Raw genomic sequence first — 20,432 nt, forward strand, 5'->3', positions numbered from 1 at the left:
AAGATACACGCATTCACAGTAATACAGGGAAGGTCCAGTACTTGTTACATTGCTAGCTGCTTGCAGTGAGTGTGCAGCGGTCATATGGGTCTGTGCATCATGTCCTGTCTGGGTAATGGATATCCATTTAAGGTATGCACCTTGAAGCAACACTAGCATTTAAACCAATACCACAACAGTTTGATTTCCTTTGCTTACGGTCTCGACATGAGAGTTAAACACCATTAACTCACCTTGTGTTACCAGCACCCAGAGTAAAGTACACACTGAAAGGATGTGTCATGCTGTTTTTATTCTCATTGTTTCTGCAGATACCATCAGGACTGTTTATTCCGAGTATGGCTGTTGGGGCAATAGCAGGCAGAATGGTTGGTATCGGTGTGGAGCAAATGGCCTATCACCACCATGACTGGTTCATCTTCAGAAGCTGGTGTAGACCAGGAGCTGACTGTGTCACACCAGGACTCTATGCTATGGTTGGGGCAGCTGCCTGCCTTGGTGAGTGATGCCTGATTTGCTGTTGCACCAGTAACGTTTGAGAGAAACATCATTCTACAGCAAAACTTTGTTATTAATGTATAACTTGAATATTTTTTATTGATCTCTTTTGGAACTCTTGATATCAGTTTGAAAGGTGACCTGCTATTTGTTGGGTAGCACCATTGAATTGTAGGGCAGCTATAATGAAGTCTATGCTCAGCTGTGCTTCCAGGTTGAGTTTACCTGAAGCTTGCCTAAAAGATAAGAAGACTCAGCTGGTGAGTCTCCCCAGAATTGATCCATGCACCACTTGGCTCAATTGGTCACACCCTCACTTCTGAGTCAGAAGGTTGTGCATTTAAATCCCACTCCATAAACCTGAGCACATAATCTAGACTGATGCTCCATTGCAGTACTAAGGGAGTGCTGTATTATTGGAGGTGCCCTCTTTCACATGAGATGTTAAAGCGAGGCTCCTTCTACCCTCTCAGGTGGACTTAAAAGATCCCATGACAGTATTTGAAAAGCAGGGGAGATATCCCGATGTCCTGGCCGACATTTATCTCTCAACCAACATCTAAAACAGATTACAAAAACAGAAAGTACTGGAAATACTCAGCAGGTCTGGCAGCATCTGTGAAGAGAGAAGCAAAGTTGTTTCAGGTCTGTGACCTTTCATCAGAACTGGTGAAGGGGAGGCTGGTGGGGGAGAGAAGAAAGGGGGAAGGTGTTTGATAGGGCAGAGGGAGATTAAATAACAAAGCTGTCCTGGGACAAAGGCAGAGAGTGAGTTAATGCTTGTGGTGAAAGACAAAGCATTAGTCCAGAGAGAGAGTGTTAATAGTAGAATAATGAGCAGCTCTGACTACATGAAAAGCAGGCACATGGTTAAAAAATAAAATGTTTATATTTATAGACCCACAAAGGTGGATGGGGAGGGAAACATAAATATGAAGTCAAAATAAGTGAGAAAATAATTTTTAAGTAAAGGCTTTGAAATTTTATGATGAGTTTCATGTTCTCAGGACATCTCAAAGCACTTTCCAACCAGTGAGTTTTGAAATGTAGTCAGTTTTGTTTTGTTTTATCAAATGTGGCAGCCAACTTGCATGCAACAAGATGCCACAAACAGCAATGGGATAAATCACAGGATAATCTGCTACAGTAATGTTGGTCGAGTGATAAATACTGGCCAGGACACCAGAAGAATTCCACTTTCTTCTTCAAAATTGTGCCGTGGGATCTTGTACATGCACCTGAGAGAGCAGACAGAGCCTCAGTTTAATGTCTCATCTGAAAGATGGCACCTCTGAGAGTGTAGCACTCCCTCAGTACTGCACTGGAGTATCAGCCTGGATTACATTTCCAAATCCTTGAATGCACAGCCTTCTGACACTAAGGCGAGAGTGCTACCACTGAGCCAAGTCTGATTCTACAACAACAACTTACATATCTAGCACCTTTAAAGTAATAAAGTTCACAGGGGTGTTATAAAACAAAATAAGGAGATATTAAGTCAGATGAGCAAAAGCTTGGTCAAAGAAGTAGGTTTTAAGGAGTGTCTTAAAGGAGGAAAGTAAGGTAGAGAGGGGTAGGGAGGGTATTCCAGAGCTTGGGGCCTAGGCAACTGAAGGCGTGACCACTAATGGTGGAGTGATTAAAATCAAGAATGCTGAAGAGGCCAGAAATAGAGGAGTGCTGATATCTCGGAAGATTGCGGGGCTGGAGGAGATTACAGAGATGGGGAGGGGTGAGGCCATGGAGGGATTTAAAAACAAGGATGTGAATTTTTAAATCAAGATGCTGCTTGACCAGAAGCCAATGTATGTTAGTGAGCACAGGGGTGATAGGGGAACGAGACTTGGTGTGAGTTAAGACATGAGCAGCAGAGTTTTGGATGACCAAGTTTATAGAATGTGGGAGACCAGCCAGGAGTGCATTGGAATAGTAAAGTCTAGAGTGTACATTATAGGTATTGGTACATTATAGGAATATTGTGTAAACGTGACTGTTTCTACTGCTGAAATGAGAGGTTCTAACTATTTTGTAATAAGTAACAACAATTTGCATTTATATGGCACCATTAACACATTAAATCATTGCAAGGAACATCATATGAGCATAATCAGACAACAAAAAATTGACACCGAGCCACAGAAGGAGACAGGTGATGAAAAGCTTGGTCAAATGGTCAAAGAAGTATGTTTTAAGCAGCACCTGAAAGGAGGAGAGGGAGAGGTGGGGAGATGCAAAGGTTTAGGGAGGGAATTCCAGAGCTTAGGGTCTAGACAGTTGAAGGCACGGCCACCAATGGTGGAGTGGAGGAAGTCAGGGAGGTGTAGAAGGGCAGAGATCTCAGAGGGTTGAATGGGTGGAGGAAAATTCCAGAGATGGGGAGGAGATGGGACCGTGGAGGGGTTTGAAAACAAGGATAAGAATTTTAAAGAACACTGTGCCAGTCATATCACATTTATACTTATCAAGGCACCACTTTATAAGTGAGAAGTTTAAATCGTCTCTCATTCTAGCTGTTGATAATTTTACTGCAGGTGGAGTCACTCGTATGACGGTATCTCTGGTTGTGATCATGTTCGAGCTAACTGGAGGTTTGGAGTATATTGTACCATTAATGGCTGCAGCAGTGACCAGCAAGTGGGTGGCAGACGCATTTGGGAAAGTGGGTATTTACGAGGCGCACATACACTTGAATGGCTACCCCTTCTTGGATTCAAAGGATGAGTTCAGGCACAGGACACTGGCAACTGATGTCATGAGGCCGAGACGCACTGAACCTCCCCTAGCAGTCCTGACCCAAGGCAGTATGACAGTGGAGGATGTGGAGGCCCTTATTAAAGATACAGACTACAATGGCTTCCCTGTTGTTGTCACTAAGGAATCGGAGCGACTCATTGGCTTTGTCCAAAGAAGGGATCTCATTCCTGCAATAAGTAAGTTATACAGCTTTGCAGCTGTCAGTTTTACATCGACTTTTGACTTTGAATTCAGCACAATTTGACATTCTGAGCCTGACAGCTTTTTTTTTGAATGTGTTTAGTCGGAGCAAGTCCTTGGCTCAGTGGTATCATTCCTGCCTCTGAGTTAGAAGGTGCTGGGCTCGAACCCCAGTCCAGAAAGTCCCAGTGAGTGGACACTGGAACTCTGACTCTGAATTCTGGGTTAGCATCTGGTGGAATACGCATACCCAGTGGGTATGGGTGGCTCTCCCACCCCACCCACCTTAATAGTGTGGGTTAGAGGGCTGGTATAAAAATGGTTATGGCCGTGGAAGGAACATTCATGTTGCAGCCTGTCAGATTGTTAATCAGCCTGTAAATCCCTCCACTCCAATGAAATTCAGTTAAATGTACTAAATTAAGTAGAAAACTAGCTAAACTTGACTGGCAACATCAAAAGAAACATGACACATGCCCTAAAAAGCTCACTACGTGAGAATTCCCCACTTACAATGCAATAAAGTGTGAAGACAAGAGTTACAGGAGATTTATAATGAGAGTCTAGATGTGTTGTTCACTATTTACGTAAATGATTTGGTCTCAGGAATCAGAAGCACAATATCAAAACTTGCAGATGACACGAAACTGTATTTGTCACAGTCTTCCTCAGTATTAACTGACAAATTACAGTTTGAAAATAGGGGAATAATGTAGCTGAATAATTAAGTGGGGTTAAAAGACATATGGCGAGAGTGGAAAAAAGGCTGCCCCAAAATGTCTCAGTGGTTAAACCCATTGACAAGTGGTAGTATACTATCCAGGCCAGAAGGAGCCCAGATTTGATCCCTGGTTTGTGCCGAGACAGCCAATCTTAGCACAGATTGTATGTAGAAGTGACACAATTAGCCTCAGTTTTTCTGCACTTTTGGGGTTTGGGGAGGCAGTGGGGGAATGGAAAAGAATTAGCCTGTGTTCTTCCCTCCCACCCCCCGATTCTGTCATCTCTGCTGGTAAGTGCACACTTGTGAGCGTTGGATGAAGTTAGGAGTTAGATTGGTTGCGATGCACCCACAGGAAATGACTTCACCCTCATCCTTGTGCTTGCAGCCTGGGATCATTAGCTAAGGTATGAGACGGTTGGTAATGCCCATTAGGAACGTACCCCAGAATGAATCAGTGCCTTCTGGAGAGGAAGGGAGAAAGATTGGAGGCGTGGGGGAACCAGAAATTAATCAGAATGCTAAGATTTCGTTTTCTCACAATTTTGATTTTTCCTATTTACCCTAGAAAATGCACGAAAGGTACAAGACGGTGTGGTCAGCAACTCCATTGTGTATTTCACTGAAGACCCACCGCCGTTGCTTGGCAACAGCCCCTGTCCGCTCAAACTGCGGAGGATTCTCAACCTGAGCCCGTTCACCGTGACGGACCACACGCCCATGGAGACGGTGGTGGACATCTTTCGTAAGCTTGGCCTCCGACAATGTCTGGTCACTCGCAGTGGGTAAGTAGCTTTTGGAGAGCGGTAGTGCAAAGGGCAGCTTCTCATCAGTCTGCCATCTTCCCACAGAATATCAATCTGCAAGAAGACCACAGTGACAAAAGTCTTCATGGATATAAATCATTAGAAAGTCTCTTGTCAAGGTGACAGTCATTCAAGCAGAGAACAAAAAAGAGGTTATGAAATCAATTATAATTTTCAAATCACCAACAACTTATAAAGCACCGTTAATATAGTGAAACATCCTAAGGCACTCACAGGAGCATTATCAAATGAAATTTGACACTAAGTCACATTAAGAGAGATTGGGACAGATGGCCAAAAGTTTGATCAGAGAGGGATATTTTTTAAAGGAGGAGAGAGAGGTAGAGTGGCACAGGTGGGTGGAAATGACTGCTGGTGATATTATTGTGTGCAACTGAGCATACTAGTATCAGATTCCTCTCTCTGGTCTTGTAAAAGGGAAATTTAACCCATTTATCAGCACTGGAAACGATGGGATTTCAGATCCTTGGAATAAACTTTCCCTGCTGTTAGTGCCATGAACCCGTGCTGGTTTTAGACCACACAGCTTACTACAGAAGTTCCTTCTGAAAATCACAGCTCATTGAAACATACAGGGGATGCATCCAGGCTTAAAGTGCCACGATGCATGGTGTTAAGGAATTCTCTCGCAGTCCGGCCACAGTATTTGGAGTCAGCAAAGCTCCCTTGGTTACCATGGCACGTGCCCACACTATTAGGAGAGCCACACAGCCACTGTGGAAATCTAGGGAGTGCCAATTTCGCCTTCCTGTTAAATACACTTGGCCCTCTTTGCAAAGGGAAAGGGACGGGCATGCACATTTTTTTAATGAATAAAGCTCCTTATTCTTTGGGGATCCAGGCCACAATCCCAGCCCAGGGCTGGGGAAATGGAAACTCTCCTCTCCTGCTCTCTTATGGAGACTTGATTATTCCAAAGCTTTCCTGGCCAGCATTCCGCCTTCCACCTTCCATAAATTCAAGCTCATCCAAAACTCTGCTCCACCAAGTTCCGCTCGCCCATCACCCCTCTCCTTGCTGCCATACATTGTTTCCTGGCCCAGCAACACCTCGATTTTTAAATCCTCACGCTTCTTTTGAAATCCCTCCGTGGTCTCACCCCTCCCTACCTTTGTAACCTCCTCCAGCTCGACAAACCCTTCAAGAGCTCTGTGCTTCCCCAATTATGGCCTGTTGTGCATCTCCAATTTTCATCATTCCACCATATACCTTCAGTTGTCTAGACCCTAAGCTCTGGAATTTGGAAAGGGAGTTTGAAAATCCAGTTGCTGTGGTCCCTGTTGGAACAAATGACATAGGTAGGAACAGGGAGATGGTCGTATTGAGGAAGTATAAGGAGTTGTGAGTTCAATTAAAAAGCAGGATCTTGAGGGGAATAATCGCTGGATTATTCCCTGAGCCACATGCAATTTGGCATAGCGACAGACTGATCGGGAGAATTAACAAGTGGCTAAAGGGATAGTGTGGGAAAAAGGACTTCTTTTTCATGGAGCACTGGCACCAGTACTGGGACAGGAAGGAGCTGTAACTATGGGACAGGCTTGACCGGAAGCAAAATGGGACCAGTGTTCTGGCAGACAGAGTAGATAGGGAGTCGGCAAAGGCTTTAAACTATTAAGACGGTGGGATGAGTCTGCAAGAAATGGAACAAGCTTAAATATAAAAGAAACAGGAAAGGAGAGCATAGGGAAGGCTAAACTAGAGGAGGACATAAATGACCAGGGAATAACTAGAGTTACAGAACAGGAGTGTAAAAAGGTGATTAAAAATAAAGTGAGAGGAACTGCTATTAAAAATGAGTTAAACTGTCTATACAGCAATGCACAGTGTCCATAATAAAACAGAGGAACTGGAGGCACTAACACGTTGGGCGGAAATATATTATAGTGGGGATTACTGAGACATGGCTACAGAAAAATCAACATTGGGAATTAAACATTGCAGGGTAGAACATATTTAGAAAAGATAGAGTGGGGGAAAAGGCTGTACGTGGAGTAGTTCTATTTATTAGAGATTATATAGTGGCAGTACAAAAAATGAATGCAGCCATCATTAAGACAGAAATAGAATCCATGTGAATAGAAATAAAATATTAAGACCCGCCACCAGTGCGTGAATCAGTATTCATTGAACTTATGAACTCGGCGACTCGCTCAGGTGAGTTTGGTTTTAATGACACCATGTATGCCCAATTAGACGGTGTTGCCATGATATCCCCTCTAGGCCCAGCTCTCTCAAACATCTTTGTTAGGTTCCATGAGAAACATGTCTTTGAGGGAATGACACCTAACCTTCTACCTCTTGCATATTTTTGATATGATGATACGTTTGCTATATTTGAATCTGCAGCTGCATGCAATAATTTCCTTACATGTCTTAATGGGCTCCATCCTGTGCTCAAATTCACCTTTGAAATGGAGCAATCAGCTTAGCTACGTTTCCTTGAAGTACTAGTTGAGAAATCTGTTAAGGGGTTCTCTACATCGTCTACCGCAAACCTACTTTCACTGGTCAATACACGCGTTGGGATTCTTACAGTTCCATGCGCGATAAGATTGGCCTTATCGGCAACCTCGTAAATAGGGCCCGAGCCATTTGCTCACCATGCAAGCTTGATGCTGAAATAGGGCGAATCAAAGGCATCCTGCGTGACAGTAGCTACCCTGATCAGATCATTTCTCACTATATATCACGTAAACTTATGAATGAGCTTAAGGCCATCATTTTCAGCCCTGAAAAGGGCTCAGTCCACCTCAAATTACCCTGGAAGGGAAATGTATAACAAAAATTTGAACAGGTGAAGCTAGTAGTTTCACACTGCTACTATGCAGTAGCAACGCATGTTGTGTTCGTCACTAACAGGATGCTGCTGTCGAGCCAAAAAGATGTCGTGCCTATCACACAAATGAGTATTGTAATATATGAATTTCAATGCCAGTGTGATGCTAGGTATATAGGCCATACGTCCCAAAGACTGGCGGATCGTATCAAACAATATGTCCCTTACGATGCTCGCAACGGGCAAAGTACAGACCATATCCAAACAGCCAGTGATTGCAAAAGTCAAAACACATTGTCCAACATTAGATGTGATTCTGCGATTGGACAACATTTGCTAAATAATCCTCAGTGTGTTAAGAATTACGCTGACAACCAATTTAAGATTGTCAGTAGGGCTCACAGTGTGGCACATTTGCGCATACTGGAAGCTATATATATTAATACACAGGACCCTGTTCTTTGCAGGCGGAAATAACATGTACACACATTGCACCTGTTTCAGCTAAACAAAATAAGTGACAGTCATTCGCTGGTTCATTCCTCAGGGCAATGCCTTGACCAATCAAGAGCCAAGTTGTTTGGCTTAAATTTCAAACAAAGCTTGGCAGTTAACAGTCAGTCACCATAAACTGGTGCATTCTCCATGGCAACGACTCTACCAGAGTTCACTTGACAACCAATTAACACTCTCCTCATACAGTATAAAAGAGAGTAGCTGTAGCTAGTTAATTAGGTAGCGAGCTTAAACTGGTTTCTGAGCTCTAGCAGAGCTGACACAGAATTGTTTACCGGGAGCATAAATTCAGGGGACTCTCAATGCTGCTTGTCTGCACTGAGTGTTGCTGGAGGCACAGAGTGTGAAGAAGGGAGTTTGGTAAGTGAGGGAATTTGATAAGGAGGGGAACTATAAATTAAGAGAGAACATAAATTTGTCTGCACTGAGAGCTACTTTGAGTGCACAGAGTGTAAAGCATGAGGGCATTCAGTGAGGGAGGGGCTCCTTTCTTTTTCTACCTTTTTTCAGCCTCCAGTAGCTGCCCCTCTCCAGTATAGGGGAAAAAGCTGATTGGTGAGTAACTGGTAAGTTATTCAAATTTTAATTGTGATAAATAGTTTTTAAAGTTACAGTATGGCAGGTCAGCTCAGCCAAGTGTAAGGTACATCCTGCGGTATGTGGGAAGTCATGGACACACCACGTGCCTTAGACGAACACATCTACAGGAAGTGTCCGCTCCGGGTTTTGGAACTTGAATAGCGGCTGGAGTCACTGTTGTGCATCTGCGAGACAGAAGACTATGGGGATAGCACATTTAGGGAGGTGGTCACACTGCAGGTTAGGAGTATGCAGGCAGAGAGGGAATGGGTGACCGCCAGGCAGTCCAGGAGAATCAGGCAGGCAATGCAGGAGTCCTGAGTCTATTTTGCTTGCTAATCGCTTTTCCATTTTGGATACTGGTGAGGGCGATGGTTCCTCAGGGGAGTACAGTCAGAGCAAAGTCTGTGGCACCACTGGTAGCTCAGCTGCACAGGAGGGGAGGAAGAAGAGTGGAAGAGCAATAGTGATAGGGGATTCAATAGTCAGGGGATCAGAGAGGCATTTCTGCAGCAGTAAATGTGACTCCAGGATGGTGTGTTGCCTCCCTGGTGCCAGGGTCAAGGATGGCACAGAGGGGCTGCAGGACATCCTTCTGGGGGAGGATAACCAGCCAGAGGTCGTGGTCCACATTGATACCAATCACATAGGTAGGAAGGGGAATGAGGTCCTGAAAGCAGATTTTAGGGAGTTAGGAAGGAAATTAAATAGCAGGACCTCATGAACAGTAATCTCAGGATTACTCCCAGTGCCATGTGCTAGTGAGCATCGGAATAGGAGGATTGATCAATTGAACACATGGCTGGAGAATTGGTGTAGGAGGGAGGATATCAGATTTCTGAGGCATTGGGACTGGTTCTGGGGCAGGTGGAACCTGCACAAGATGACAGGCTGCACCTTAACAGGACCAGGGCTAATATCCTCACAGGGAGATTTGCTAATGCTGTTGGGGAGGGTTTAAACTAGTTTGTCAGGGGGATGGGAACCTGAGGGGTAGCTCAAATTGGAAGAAAGTAAAGCTGGTAACAGAAGGTAGAAAAGTAGCAAGTGACATTAGAAGGCAGGTGAAACAAAGGCGAGCATCACCTAGGTTTAGAATGCACAATAATGTCAAGAAGACAATGTTAAGGGCACTCTACCTGAATGCACACAGCATTTGCAACAAGGTAGATGATTTAAAGGCACAATTAGAGATAAATGGGTGTGATCTAATTGCCATTATGGAAATGTGGCTACAGGGTGACCAAGACTGGGAACTGAACATTCAAGGATATTCAACATTTAGGAAGGATAGGAAAAAAGGAAAAGGAGGTGGTGTTGCACTGATAATAAGGGATGAGGTCAGTATGTTAGAAAGGGAGTATCTCAGATCGGAAGAACAAAATGTGGAATCGGTGTGGGTGGAGCTAAGAAACAGCAAGGGGCAGCAAACATTGGTAGGAATTGTTTATAGGCCACCAAACAGTAATGGTAGTGTGGGGCATGGTATTAATCAGGAGATTAGGGAAGCATGTAGCATGAGTAATTCAATAATATGGTGTCTTAAATCTGCATATAGACTGGGTAAACCTGATAAGTACTAATGCTGTGGCGGATGAGTTTTTGGAATGTGTTAGGGATGGTTTTGTTCGAGCAGTATGTTGAGGAACTAACTAGAGAACAGGCTATTTTAGATCTAGTATTATGTAATGAGAAAGGGCTAATTAATAGCCTTCTTGTAAAAGAACCTTTAGGGATGAGTGACAATAATATGATAGAATTTTACATTATGTTTGAAAGTGAGGTAGTTCAATCTGAAGCCGGGGTGTTAAATTTGAACAAAAGAAATTATGAAGGTGTGAGGGGCAAATTGGCTGAGGTGGATTGGGAAAATACATTAAAAGGTACAACAGTGCATAGACAATGGATAGTCTTCAAAGAATGATTACATAGTTTACAGCAACTATACATTATTTCGAGGCACAAAAACCCCAACAGTAAAGGCAGTCAACTGTGGCTAACAAATGGAGTTAAGAATTGTATAAAATTAAAAGAAAATGCCTATAAAGTTGTCAGAAATAGTAGTAAACCTGAGGATTGGGATGATTTTAGAATACAGCAAAATCTGATAAAAAAGAAAGAACAGAATATGAATGTAATCCAGCAAAAAATATAAAAACGGACTGTAAAAGCTTCTTTAGGCACGTGAAAAGGAAACGTTTGGCTAAGACAAATGGGGTCCATTACAGGCAGAGTCAGGAGAATTTATAATGGGGAATAGAGAAATGGCAGAGAAGCTAAATGATTACTTTGTGTCTGTCTTCTCTGAGGAAGATGCAAGAAATCTCCCAGAATTAGATATTCCAAGGGACATGGGAGAGTGAGGAATTGAAGGAAGTTAGTATTAGTAATAAGTTTGTATTGGAGAAATTAATGGGGCTGAAGATTGATAAGTCCCCAGGACCTGATATTCTACATCCCAGAGTGTTGAAAGAGGTAGCTATGGAGATAGTGGATGCATTGGTGATCATCTTCCAAAATTCTATAGTTTCTGCAACAGTTCCTGCAGATTGGAAGGAGGCAAATGTCACCCCACTATTTAAGAAGGAGGGAGAGAGAAAACAGGGAACTACAGACCCGTTAGCCTTACATCAGTAGTAGGGAAAATGTTAGAATCTATTCAAAAGGATGTGATAAATGGACACTTGGATAATAATGATCTGATTAAGCATAGTCAACATGGATTTATGAATGAGAAATCATGTTTGACGAACCTGTTGGAACTTTTTGAGCATGTTACTAACAGAATTGATAAAGGGGAGTTGGTGGACATAGTATACTTGGATTTTCAGAAGGCTTTTGATAAAGTTCCCCCAGGACGTTGGTTAGTAAAATTAAAGCACATGGGATAGGAGGTAATATACTGGCATGGATTAAGGATTGGTTAACAGGCAGAAAACAGGGAGTAAGAATAAATGGGTCATTCTCGTGTTGGCAGGCTGTGACAAGTGGGCTACCGCAAGGAATCAGTACTTGGGCCCTAGCTGTTCACAAAATATATAAAAATGATTTGGAAGTGGTGACCAAATGTAATATTTCCAAGTTCGTGGATGACACAAAACTAGGTGGGAATGTGTGTTGTGAGGAAGATACAAGTGGCTTCAAGGGGATTTGGACAGACTTAGTGAATGGGCAAGAACGTGGCAGATGGAATATAATGTGGAAAAATGTGATGTTATCCATTTTGGTAGGAGGAATAGATGTGCAGAGTATTTCTTATATGGTAAGAGATTAGAAAGGGTAGATGTACAAAGGGACCTGGATGTCCTCGTCAATAAGTTACTGAAAGCTAACATGCAGGTGCAGCAAGCAATTAGGAAAGCTAATGGTATGTTATCCTTTATCGCAAGAGGATTTGACGACAGGAGTGGTGAAGTCTTGCTTCAATTGTATAGAACCTTGGTTAGACCGCACCTGTAGTATTGTGTGCAGTTTTGGTCCCCTTACCTTAGGAAGGATATTATTGCCATAGAGGGAGTGCAACGAAGGTTCCAGACTTGTCTCTGGGATGGCGGGACTGTCCTACGTAGAGAGATTGGGGAAACTGGGCTTGTATTCTCTAGAGTTTCGATGAATGAGAGGTGATCTCACTGAAACCTACAAAATATTTAAAGGGATAGACAGGGTAAATGCAGGTAAGATGTTTCCCTTGGCTGGGGAGTCTAGAACCAGGACAAACAATTTCAAAATAAGGGGGAAGCCACTTAGGACAGAGATTAGGAGAAATTTCTTTACTCAGAGGGGTTGTGAAACTTTGGAATTCTCTACCCCAGAGGGCTGTGGAAGCTCAGTCATTGAGTATGTTTGAAGTAGAGATTGACAGATTTCTAAATACAAATGACATAAAGGGATATGAGGATAGTGTGGGAGAAAGGCATTGAAGTGGATGATCAGCCATGATCGTACTAAGTGGCAGGGCAGGCTCGATTGGCTGAATGGCCTACTCCTGCTCCTATATTCATATGTCAAAGACCAGGTTAATAGATTCGAAAAAAGGTGATTTTGAGGGGCTGAGAATAGAACTTGGGAAAATAAAATAGACAACAATATTGGCAAGCAATGATGTAGAACAGCAATGAGAAACATGTAAAACAGTGCTCAACAGAGTCCAAGAAAATATATTGCATTACAAAACAAAGTAACATCATGGATGATTAAAGACATAAGGCAAAAATTGAGGGTATGGAAAGAGGCGCACAGCAAACAGGAGTGTGACAAAGGAGAATACGGAGAGATTATGAGAGAATTTAACCCTACAGGCACATAAATAACAAAGGAATGTAAGGATGGGAATAGGGAGACTAGGGGATGGACAGGATAAAATCACAGGCAGCATTAGCGAAATGGAAGAAATATTAAATAATTACTTTGCCTCAATATTTGTCAGGAAGACAGATCAGGTGGACGTGATATCAGAAGATGAGATTAGAAATTAAATAACCACATTTTAAAATAAAAAGAAAAGAAACACTAAATAAACTAATCAAACTCAAAGAGGATGAAAATACCTGGTCCAGATGGATTGTATCCTCACATTTTAAAAGAATGTAGGGAAGAGTGAGCAGAAGCACGATAGCACATATTTAATAATTTGTTAGAAATAGGTGTAGTGCCAGAAGACTGGCAGACAGCTAACATTATACCTATATTTAAAAAGGAAGACAGAGCATATCCAGGCAACTATAGAGCAGGTGGCTTAACATTAGTGGTAGAGGAAAATAATGGAATCCCTGCTAAAGGAGAAAATAGAAAAACAGGTAGAAACCAAAAATATAATAAATAGTCCGCATGGAATTCAAAAGGGTAAGTCTTGCTTGACTAACCTTACTGAATTGTTTGAAGAGGTAAAAGAAAATAGACAAAGGTAATGCAGCTGATGTAATATATCTAGATTTCCAAAAGGCCTTTGGTAAGGTACCACTTAATGGACTAGTGAATAAGGTCAGAGCATGCAGAGGCAAGGGACAAGTAGCCGAATGGATAGCTGGCTGGCTGCAAGACAGAACACTGAACACAACACGGAAAGTAGCAACGCAGTTTAATAAGAACATAACAAAAACAAAACAAGCACTAAGGTTTATTTCTAGGGAGTTATGCTAAAATTGCATCGAACCGTGATTAGCCCACATTCTGAGTACTGTGTTCAGTTCTGCTGGTCATATTCTAAATCTCTTAAAAAGAGAAGGCTGAGTGATGATCTTATAGACATCTTTAAAATTATGAAAGGTTTTAATCGAGTAAATACAGAGAGTGTTTCTACTTGTGAAGAGCAAAATGAGAGGCCAACAGTAGAAGGTATTCATCAAGAAATCAGATAGTGTATTCAGGAGAAACTTCTTTACCCAGAGAGTGGTGGGAAGGCTGAGCTTGCTACCGCAGGGAGTGTTGAGGCCAATAGTGTCGATTCACTTAAGAGGAAGCATGGACTCTGTAGGCCGAACGGCCTGTTTCTGTGCTGTATATTCTATGTAACTCTATGGTATCAAATTTTGTTTGATAACCCTCCTGTGAAGCACCTTTGGACATTTTACTACATTAAAGGTGCTATATAAATGCAAGTTATTGATATTACTTGCACATTATGTTGTTTTGTAAGTACCTAAACTGATGAGCAGTCCAGAGTTCTGTCATTCTGACACAATCAGCAAGCATCAACATGGTATTGGACTAGCAACCCAGAAATCATGGGTTAAAATCTCGCCACTACAAGTTGTGACACTGAATTTGATAAATGTGGTACTTTGTGGGCCAAAACCAGTAAAATATCCCTAAAAATAATTGTCAGATTGTCGTAAAAAAATCCAACTGGTTCAATTAAGGTCTTTTAACCAGTCACCCCTCCCCGGCATGGCCTACACATGGCAATACATGGTGATATATAATGCCCTCTGAAGTAGCACCAAAAACTTCATAGGGCAACCGAGGATGTGCAATAAATCCAGTCTTGCCCTGGCAAAGCCTTTCAACACACATCCCCACTGCAAAATGGCCTGCAGGAAAACACGGGGCTTTCTTCTGTACCTTTAATAATATGAATGCATGTCAATTATTTAACAGGCTTATTGCAAATATTTTTTCTTCTTGCAGACGTCTCCTGGGCATCTTAACTAAAAAGGATGTACTAAGGCACATGGCCCAAATGGCAAATCAGGATCCTGAGTCGATCATGTTCAATTGAACGCTTGAGTACTCTGATTTTAGACGGTAATGGGCACGGGTGAAGTTTCAGAACGTGGTGCTTTCGAGTGAACTGAATTCTGATCACGGATCAACAACTCTTGATTTAATAGACTTGCTCAAGAGATGAGCCATCAGCAATGCACTGGATTAGAGATGAGCACTGACCCATGGCAAGTGGCAGCCAGTTGTGTTCTATCAGAAGAATGAAGGATAAGAAGCCAAAACTGTAAAGCCTGATGACATGGTAGATGATACATCTTATACTAACATCTCAACTGCCCAGCTTTGTCTAAGAAGTGCGCCCACTAGGGGTAAAATAATAGATTAATAAATATATTGCACGTTGATATTGGTCAGTGATGCAGCAGACTACTAGCCACTAGCTGAGCCCTACTGTACCAGGCAGAATAGGAAAAACTTCCCAGATCTCTTTGAATTCATGGCGAATACAGAAAATGTCAGTGTTTAAGACGTCGCATTAATTTCCTTATTTATACATTGAGCTCAGAAGGAGTCTGGTGAGGGTACCTGCGTAACATGAAATTGTATTCACATCAACATACTACATAGAATTTTATGGCACAGAAACGGCCACTCAGTCCATCTGGTCTATGCCAGTGTTTATGCTCCACGTGAGCTTCCTCCCACCCTACTTCATTTCACTTTATCAACAGATCTTTCTATTCCTTTCTCCTTTGTGTGCTTAGCTTCGCCTTAAATACATCCTAGTGAACAATGACAGACCTAGCCGATGCAACTACAATTTTACCCTTTTAGCCCTAGTATGTAAAAGGCAAATGATATGTTGGCCTTCATAGCGAGAGGATTTGAGTACAGAAGCAGGGATGTCTTGCTGCAATTATACAGGGCCTTGGTGAGGCCACACCTGGAATATTGTGTGCTGTTTTGGTCTCCTTATTTGAGGAAGGATGTTCTTGCTATAGAGGGAGTGCAGCGAAGGTTTGCCAGACTGATTCCTGGGATGGCTGGACTGACGTATGAGGAGAGATTGAGTCGGTTAGGATTATATTCGCTGGAGTTCAGAAGAGTGAGGGGGGATCTCATAGAAACCTATAAAATTCTAACAGGACTTGACAGAGTAGATGCAGGAAGGATGTTCCCGATGGTGCGGGAGTCCAGAACCAGGGGTCATAATCTAAGGATACAGGGTAAACCTTTCAGGACTGAGATGAGGAGAAATCTCTTCACCCAGAGAGTTGTGAGCCTGTGGAATTCGCTACCACAGAAAGCAGTTGAGGCCAAAACATTGAATGTTTTCAAAAGGGAGTTAGATATAGGATCAAAGGGTATGGGGCGAAAGCGGGAACAGGCTACTGAGTTGGATGATCAGCCATGATCATAATGAATGGCAGAGCAGGCTTGAAGAGCCGAATGGCCTACTCCTCCTATTTTCCATGTTTCTATCATTATATTGAATCTGAGCTACACCCCCTCCAAAGCCAATATATCCTTCCTGGGAACCAGAAGTGAAAACGGTACTCCAGATGGGGTCTAACCAGAGCTTTTTACAACTGGAACTTCCATCCCTTTGTATTCCAACCCTCATGAGAAAAGGCCAACATTTAATTTGCCTATTAAATGATGTGTTGAAATATGTAGACAATTTAGGAGGGAAGGAGCTGAACTATGCTAAGATCCTGCAGGGAGAATTCTTCATTGCACCTAATGGTAAGTTTTGTGATCCAGTGTTGTTGACGCAGAACTCTGCACAACCCGTTGCACACCTTGAGGATTTGGGCCTGGGGGTGGGGTCAATGATGTCAGGACCCACAGGGTGTTCTGTCCATTGAAACAGATGAATGGAAATCATACAAAATGCAAACCCAGGTGCTGCTCCCGTCGTGCAAACGTCTGTGACAGCCGCTCTGGAAGGTAAAATTGACCGCTTGGTGTTGCCTTGTGGACAGAGGATGTGTTCATAATTTCATTAAATGTAATGTGCAGAGGAGGTGCTTGTGCCTACTTTTGTAGAAGGTTTATCGCTGATGTATTTCATGACTGTTGCATTGTGAAACTTGTTTTAATTTGGATACAGTTAAAATTGATGAAAATTGTCTATGGTTTAGCCATTTCTCTTCCTAATGATATATGATAGCATGCCTGAACTTATATTAAACCTTATCCCATCGCTGTTCAAGGAGTGTCAGGTTGGGTCACCGTGATGACACAGTGGCGGTTAATACACACTGTTGATGCTGAGTTGCGCCTAGAAGATACATGTATCGGGGAAATTGAAGCTTTGCTACCAGATAATTTCACAAAGATGGTGATCTGCTCCCCCGCCATTTCCCTGCTATCTTCTCTCAGTGGACCAGGCTCCCCAGCAGAAATGCAAAATTAGCCTCAGTGTGTCAGATTACGTCAGCAGGGTGCCTAGTGACTGGTGTCCTCCTCATCTCTTTAACTGTCTCCAGCCCTACAACCTTCGAGATCTCTGCTCTTCTCCAATTCTGGCCTCTTCCCCACAGCTGATTTTTAGTGCTGTACAATTGGTGGCTGCTTAGGCCCGAAGCTGCGGAATTCTCTCTCTAACCCTCTTCAACTTTTCTGCCTTTCTCCCCTTCAAACCTACCTCTTTGGCCAAGGTTTTGGTCATCTGACCTAATATTGCATTAACAGGCTAGGTGTCAAATTTTTTGTCTGATAACACTCCGTGAAGTGCTTTGGGGTATTTTACAATGGTAAAAGTGCTAAATAAATGCAAGTTGTTGTTGGGGGAATGCCAAAAAATGAAATATGTTCCAATTTCAACTGTAAGTCTACTATAACTGACAGTCAATATGTGAAGCTGTGCTTTCCTACATTAAGCAATCAGAAATTGTTCCTAGTGCTATAATATGGGGCACTGGAACACCCTGAAGTTTTTGTTATGATGTTGGAAATTCCTCTGTAGGCCAGGAGATCCTCATTTATGTTACTACAAGAACCATGGACCTTGGCCAACGATGGGGAGTTTACAAGAGCAAAGTTTTTTTAAATGAAAATCTTTGAGTGCTATATCAAATAACAATTAATTTTAGGACTCTATCTGAATACAGTTCTGGGAAAGCAAGTAAAATTGCACAAAACTTTGCATGGTGAAATTTATTACATCAATAACTTTACAATGACATATATACTTGACTGTTGAGATTAAGCTGAAATAGCCAGTACACAGTGACTTTTGAACTACATTGTGTTGATGTTAGCATTTGAACCCATGATAATATTCTTATCAAATTCCTTTCTGTTGTGTTCAATGATTTTATAACTAGTTAATACCTCCACTAAAGTGGGGGAGAAAGGGATTTGGGACAAACATGCTAAATATTTATGGAGTGTAACGTCAAGGTCAGTGTCGTGACAGGTATCGTTCAAAAACCATTGTGGGGGTGAAAAGATGATCAGGCAGGCTATCAATTCCCTATAGCCTGTGTGAGCTGCCATCCCTCGATAGATTTCAGCCCTCTTGACGTTTCAGTACTGTTCACTATTAGAATGGTTCGGTATAGGTCTCTGCAATATTATTGTTCAAAATAATGGTTGCAAACTAAATGTAAGGATTTCATTCATAAGATCAACAGTGTTCTGTTTCATTAAAAGCAGTGATGAGACATTTGAGGATGTGAATGATTGAATATTATACAGTGCTGATTATCTGCTTATAGATATATTTATTTACACTTTACATGCCAAGGCCACTGGATTCTCAGCTGGTGCTGTAGACATGAGAACTGCAGATAAACAGAAATGTAGAATTTTTACAAACACAATGTCATTTTGAGATCAAAGCAAGATGAGAGAACTATAGTTTAAAGTCGATGGAGACCAGAGTTCGAGGAACGCAGAGTTCTCTGAGGGCTGTAGGTCTGGAGAAAGTTGTCAGGGACTTGAGCACAAAATCCAGGCTGCCCTTCCATACAGTACTGAAGGAGTGCTGCACTGTTGGAGATGTCGTCTTGTGGATGAGACATTAAACTGACACCCTGTCTGCCCTCTTGGGTGGATGTAAAATATCCCACGGCACTATTTTGAAGAAGATCAGGGGAGTCCTCCCTGTTATCCTGTTCAATATTTATCCATCAACTGACATCACCAGAACAGATGATCTGGTCATTATCACATTGCTGTCTGTGGGAGCTTGCTGTGTGCAAATTGGCTGCTGTGTTTCCTACATTATTACAACAGTGACTACTCTTCAAAAGCACTTCATTGGCTAGAAACACTTTAGGATATCCTGAGATTTTGCTGTAGAAATGCAAGACAGTGAGAGAGGTCAGATAAACAAAAAAGAAGCTGGATGTGGTCCACCAGGAGTGAATGTGGCTCTGAAAGTAAACAGTGCAGGGCCTCTTGGTGTATGTGAGCAAATGCACCTGCCTCAGACCCTCTCGGCTGCTGACCTTGTCAGAGTTCGCAGAATCGTGGGAAGATCCCTTTATTTCTCATTGTCAGGTGTCTCCACCAGCAGGGGCATATCTGGGATGCCCGCTATTGTGAAAGGCCGGAAGTTCTGGGGAAGGGGCAGAACTGGGTAAAAGAGTCAGGCTCCCCTGCCTGGAAACAGGGCAGACTTGGCCTACTTAAGTCCCAAATCTTCAGGGGTCCGGACCATGATTGGTCTCTAAGGTGCCTCCGACATCCATCATTGAATTGACCTTTGTTAAGCACTGATCTGCACCAGCCATATGCCAGGTCCATTTGAGGGCTGAGTTGGTGGGAACTTCCAACATAGGTAATCCCTTCTTCACCCAAACTTATGACTATGGTCTTGTAAGGGGCAGGCGGAGGCCCCACCTCATGAGACCATCATGAAAACTTGGGGAAAAGCTAGCACCCATGTATCTGAGCTCTGTCTTAAGTTCCTGGCCATTCTGGCGGAATCTCACTGGAAAGTCATGGACTTTTGGGGGCCTATACATTTTGGAAATCCAACTGTTGAACTGTGACAAGAGAGCATGTGTTGAAATATATCTGGTAGCACAGAAGCGTTACAATATTCACAGCCGCTTATACTTCACCTATAATCGTACTTAGAGAATATGGCGAAGTAACTGATGCTTTTGATTGCATGTCAGGTGACTATAAAATGTCAGACCACTACTGTGAAGATGCCGGCGGGAGGACCCAGGGTTCAATAGGAATTTCAAATTCCAATTCATTCTCACAATGTGAGAGTCACTGGGAAAGGCCAGCATTTTTGGCCATCCTTAGTTACCCTGAGAAGATGCTGCTCAAACATCTTGTTGAACCACTGAGTGGCTTGTCAAGACACTTAAAAGGGCAGTTAAGAGTTAACCACATTGGTGTGGGACTGAAAGAAAGTATTTATATAGTGGCTTTCATGACCATTGGATGT

General features: G+C 42.6%; 1 protein-coding gene across 1 annotated transcript in view; it reads left to right on the forward strand.

Annotated features, from left to right (window-relative positions):
• LOC137374102 (H(+)/Cl(-) exchange transporter 4) overlaps positions 1–16,618 on the forward strand; it is a 97,064-nt gene extending 80,446 nt beyond the window's left edge. The window contains exons 9-12 of the mRNA XM_068039859.1: positions 312–498; positions 3,030–3,428; positions 4,722–4,938; positions 14,981–16,618. Of these exons, the coding sequence (XP_067895960.1) occupies positions 312–498; positions 3,030–3,428; positions 4,722–4,938; positions 14,981–15,071 (894 nt within the window). The 3' untranslated portion in view covers positions 15,072–16,618. The remainder of the gene's footprint in view (positions 1–311; positions 499–3,029; positions 3,429–4,721; positions 4,939–14,980) is intronic.
• Positions 16,619–20,432: the final 3,814 nt, after the last annotated feature.

This window comes from Heterodontus francisci, chromosome 10 (genome assembly GCF_036365525.1).
Source record: "Heterodontus francisci isolate sHetFra1 chromosome 10, sHetFra1.hap1, whole genome shotgun sequence".
Classification (NCBI taxonomy): domain Eukaryota; kingdom Metazoa; phylum Chordata; class Chondrichthyes; order Heterodontiformes; family Heterodontidae; genus Heterodontus; species Heterodontus francisci.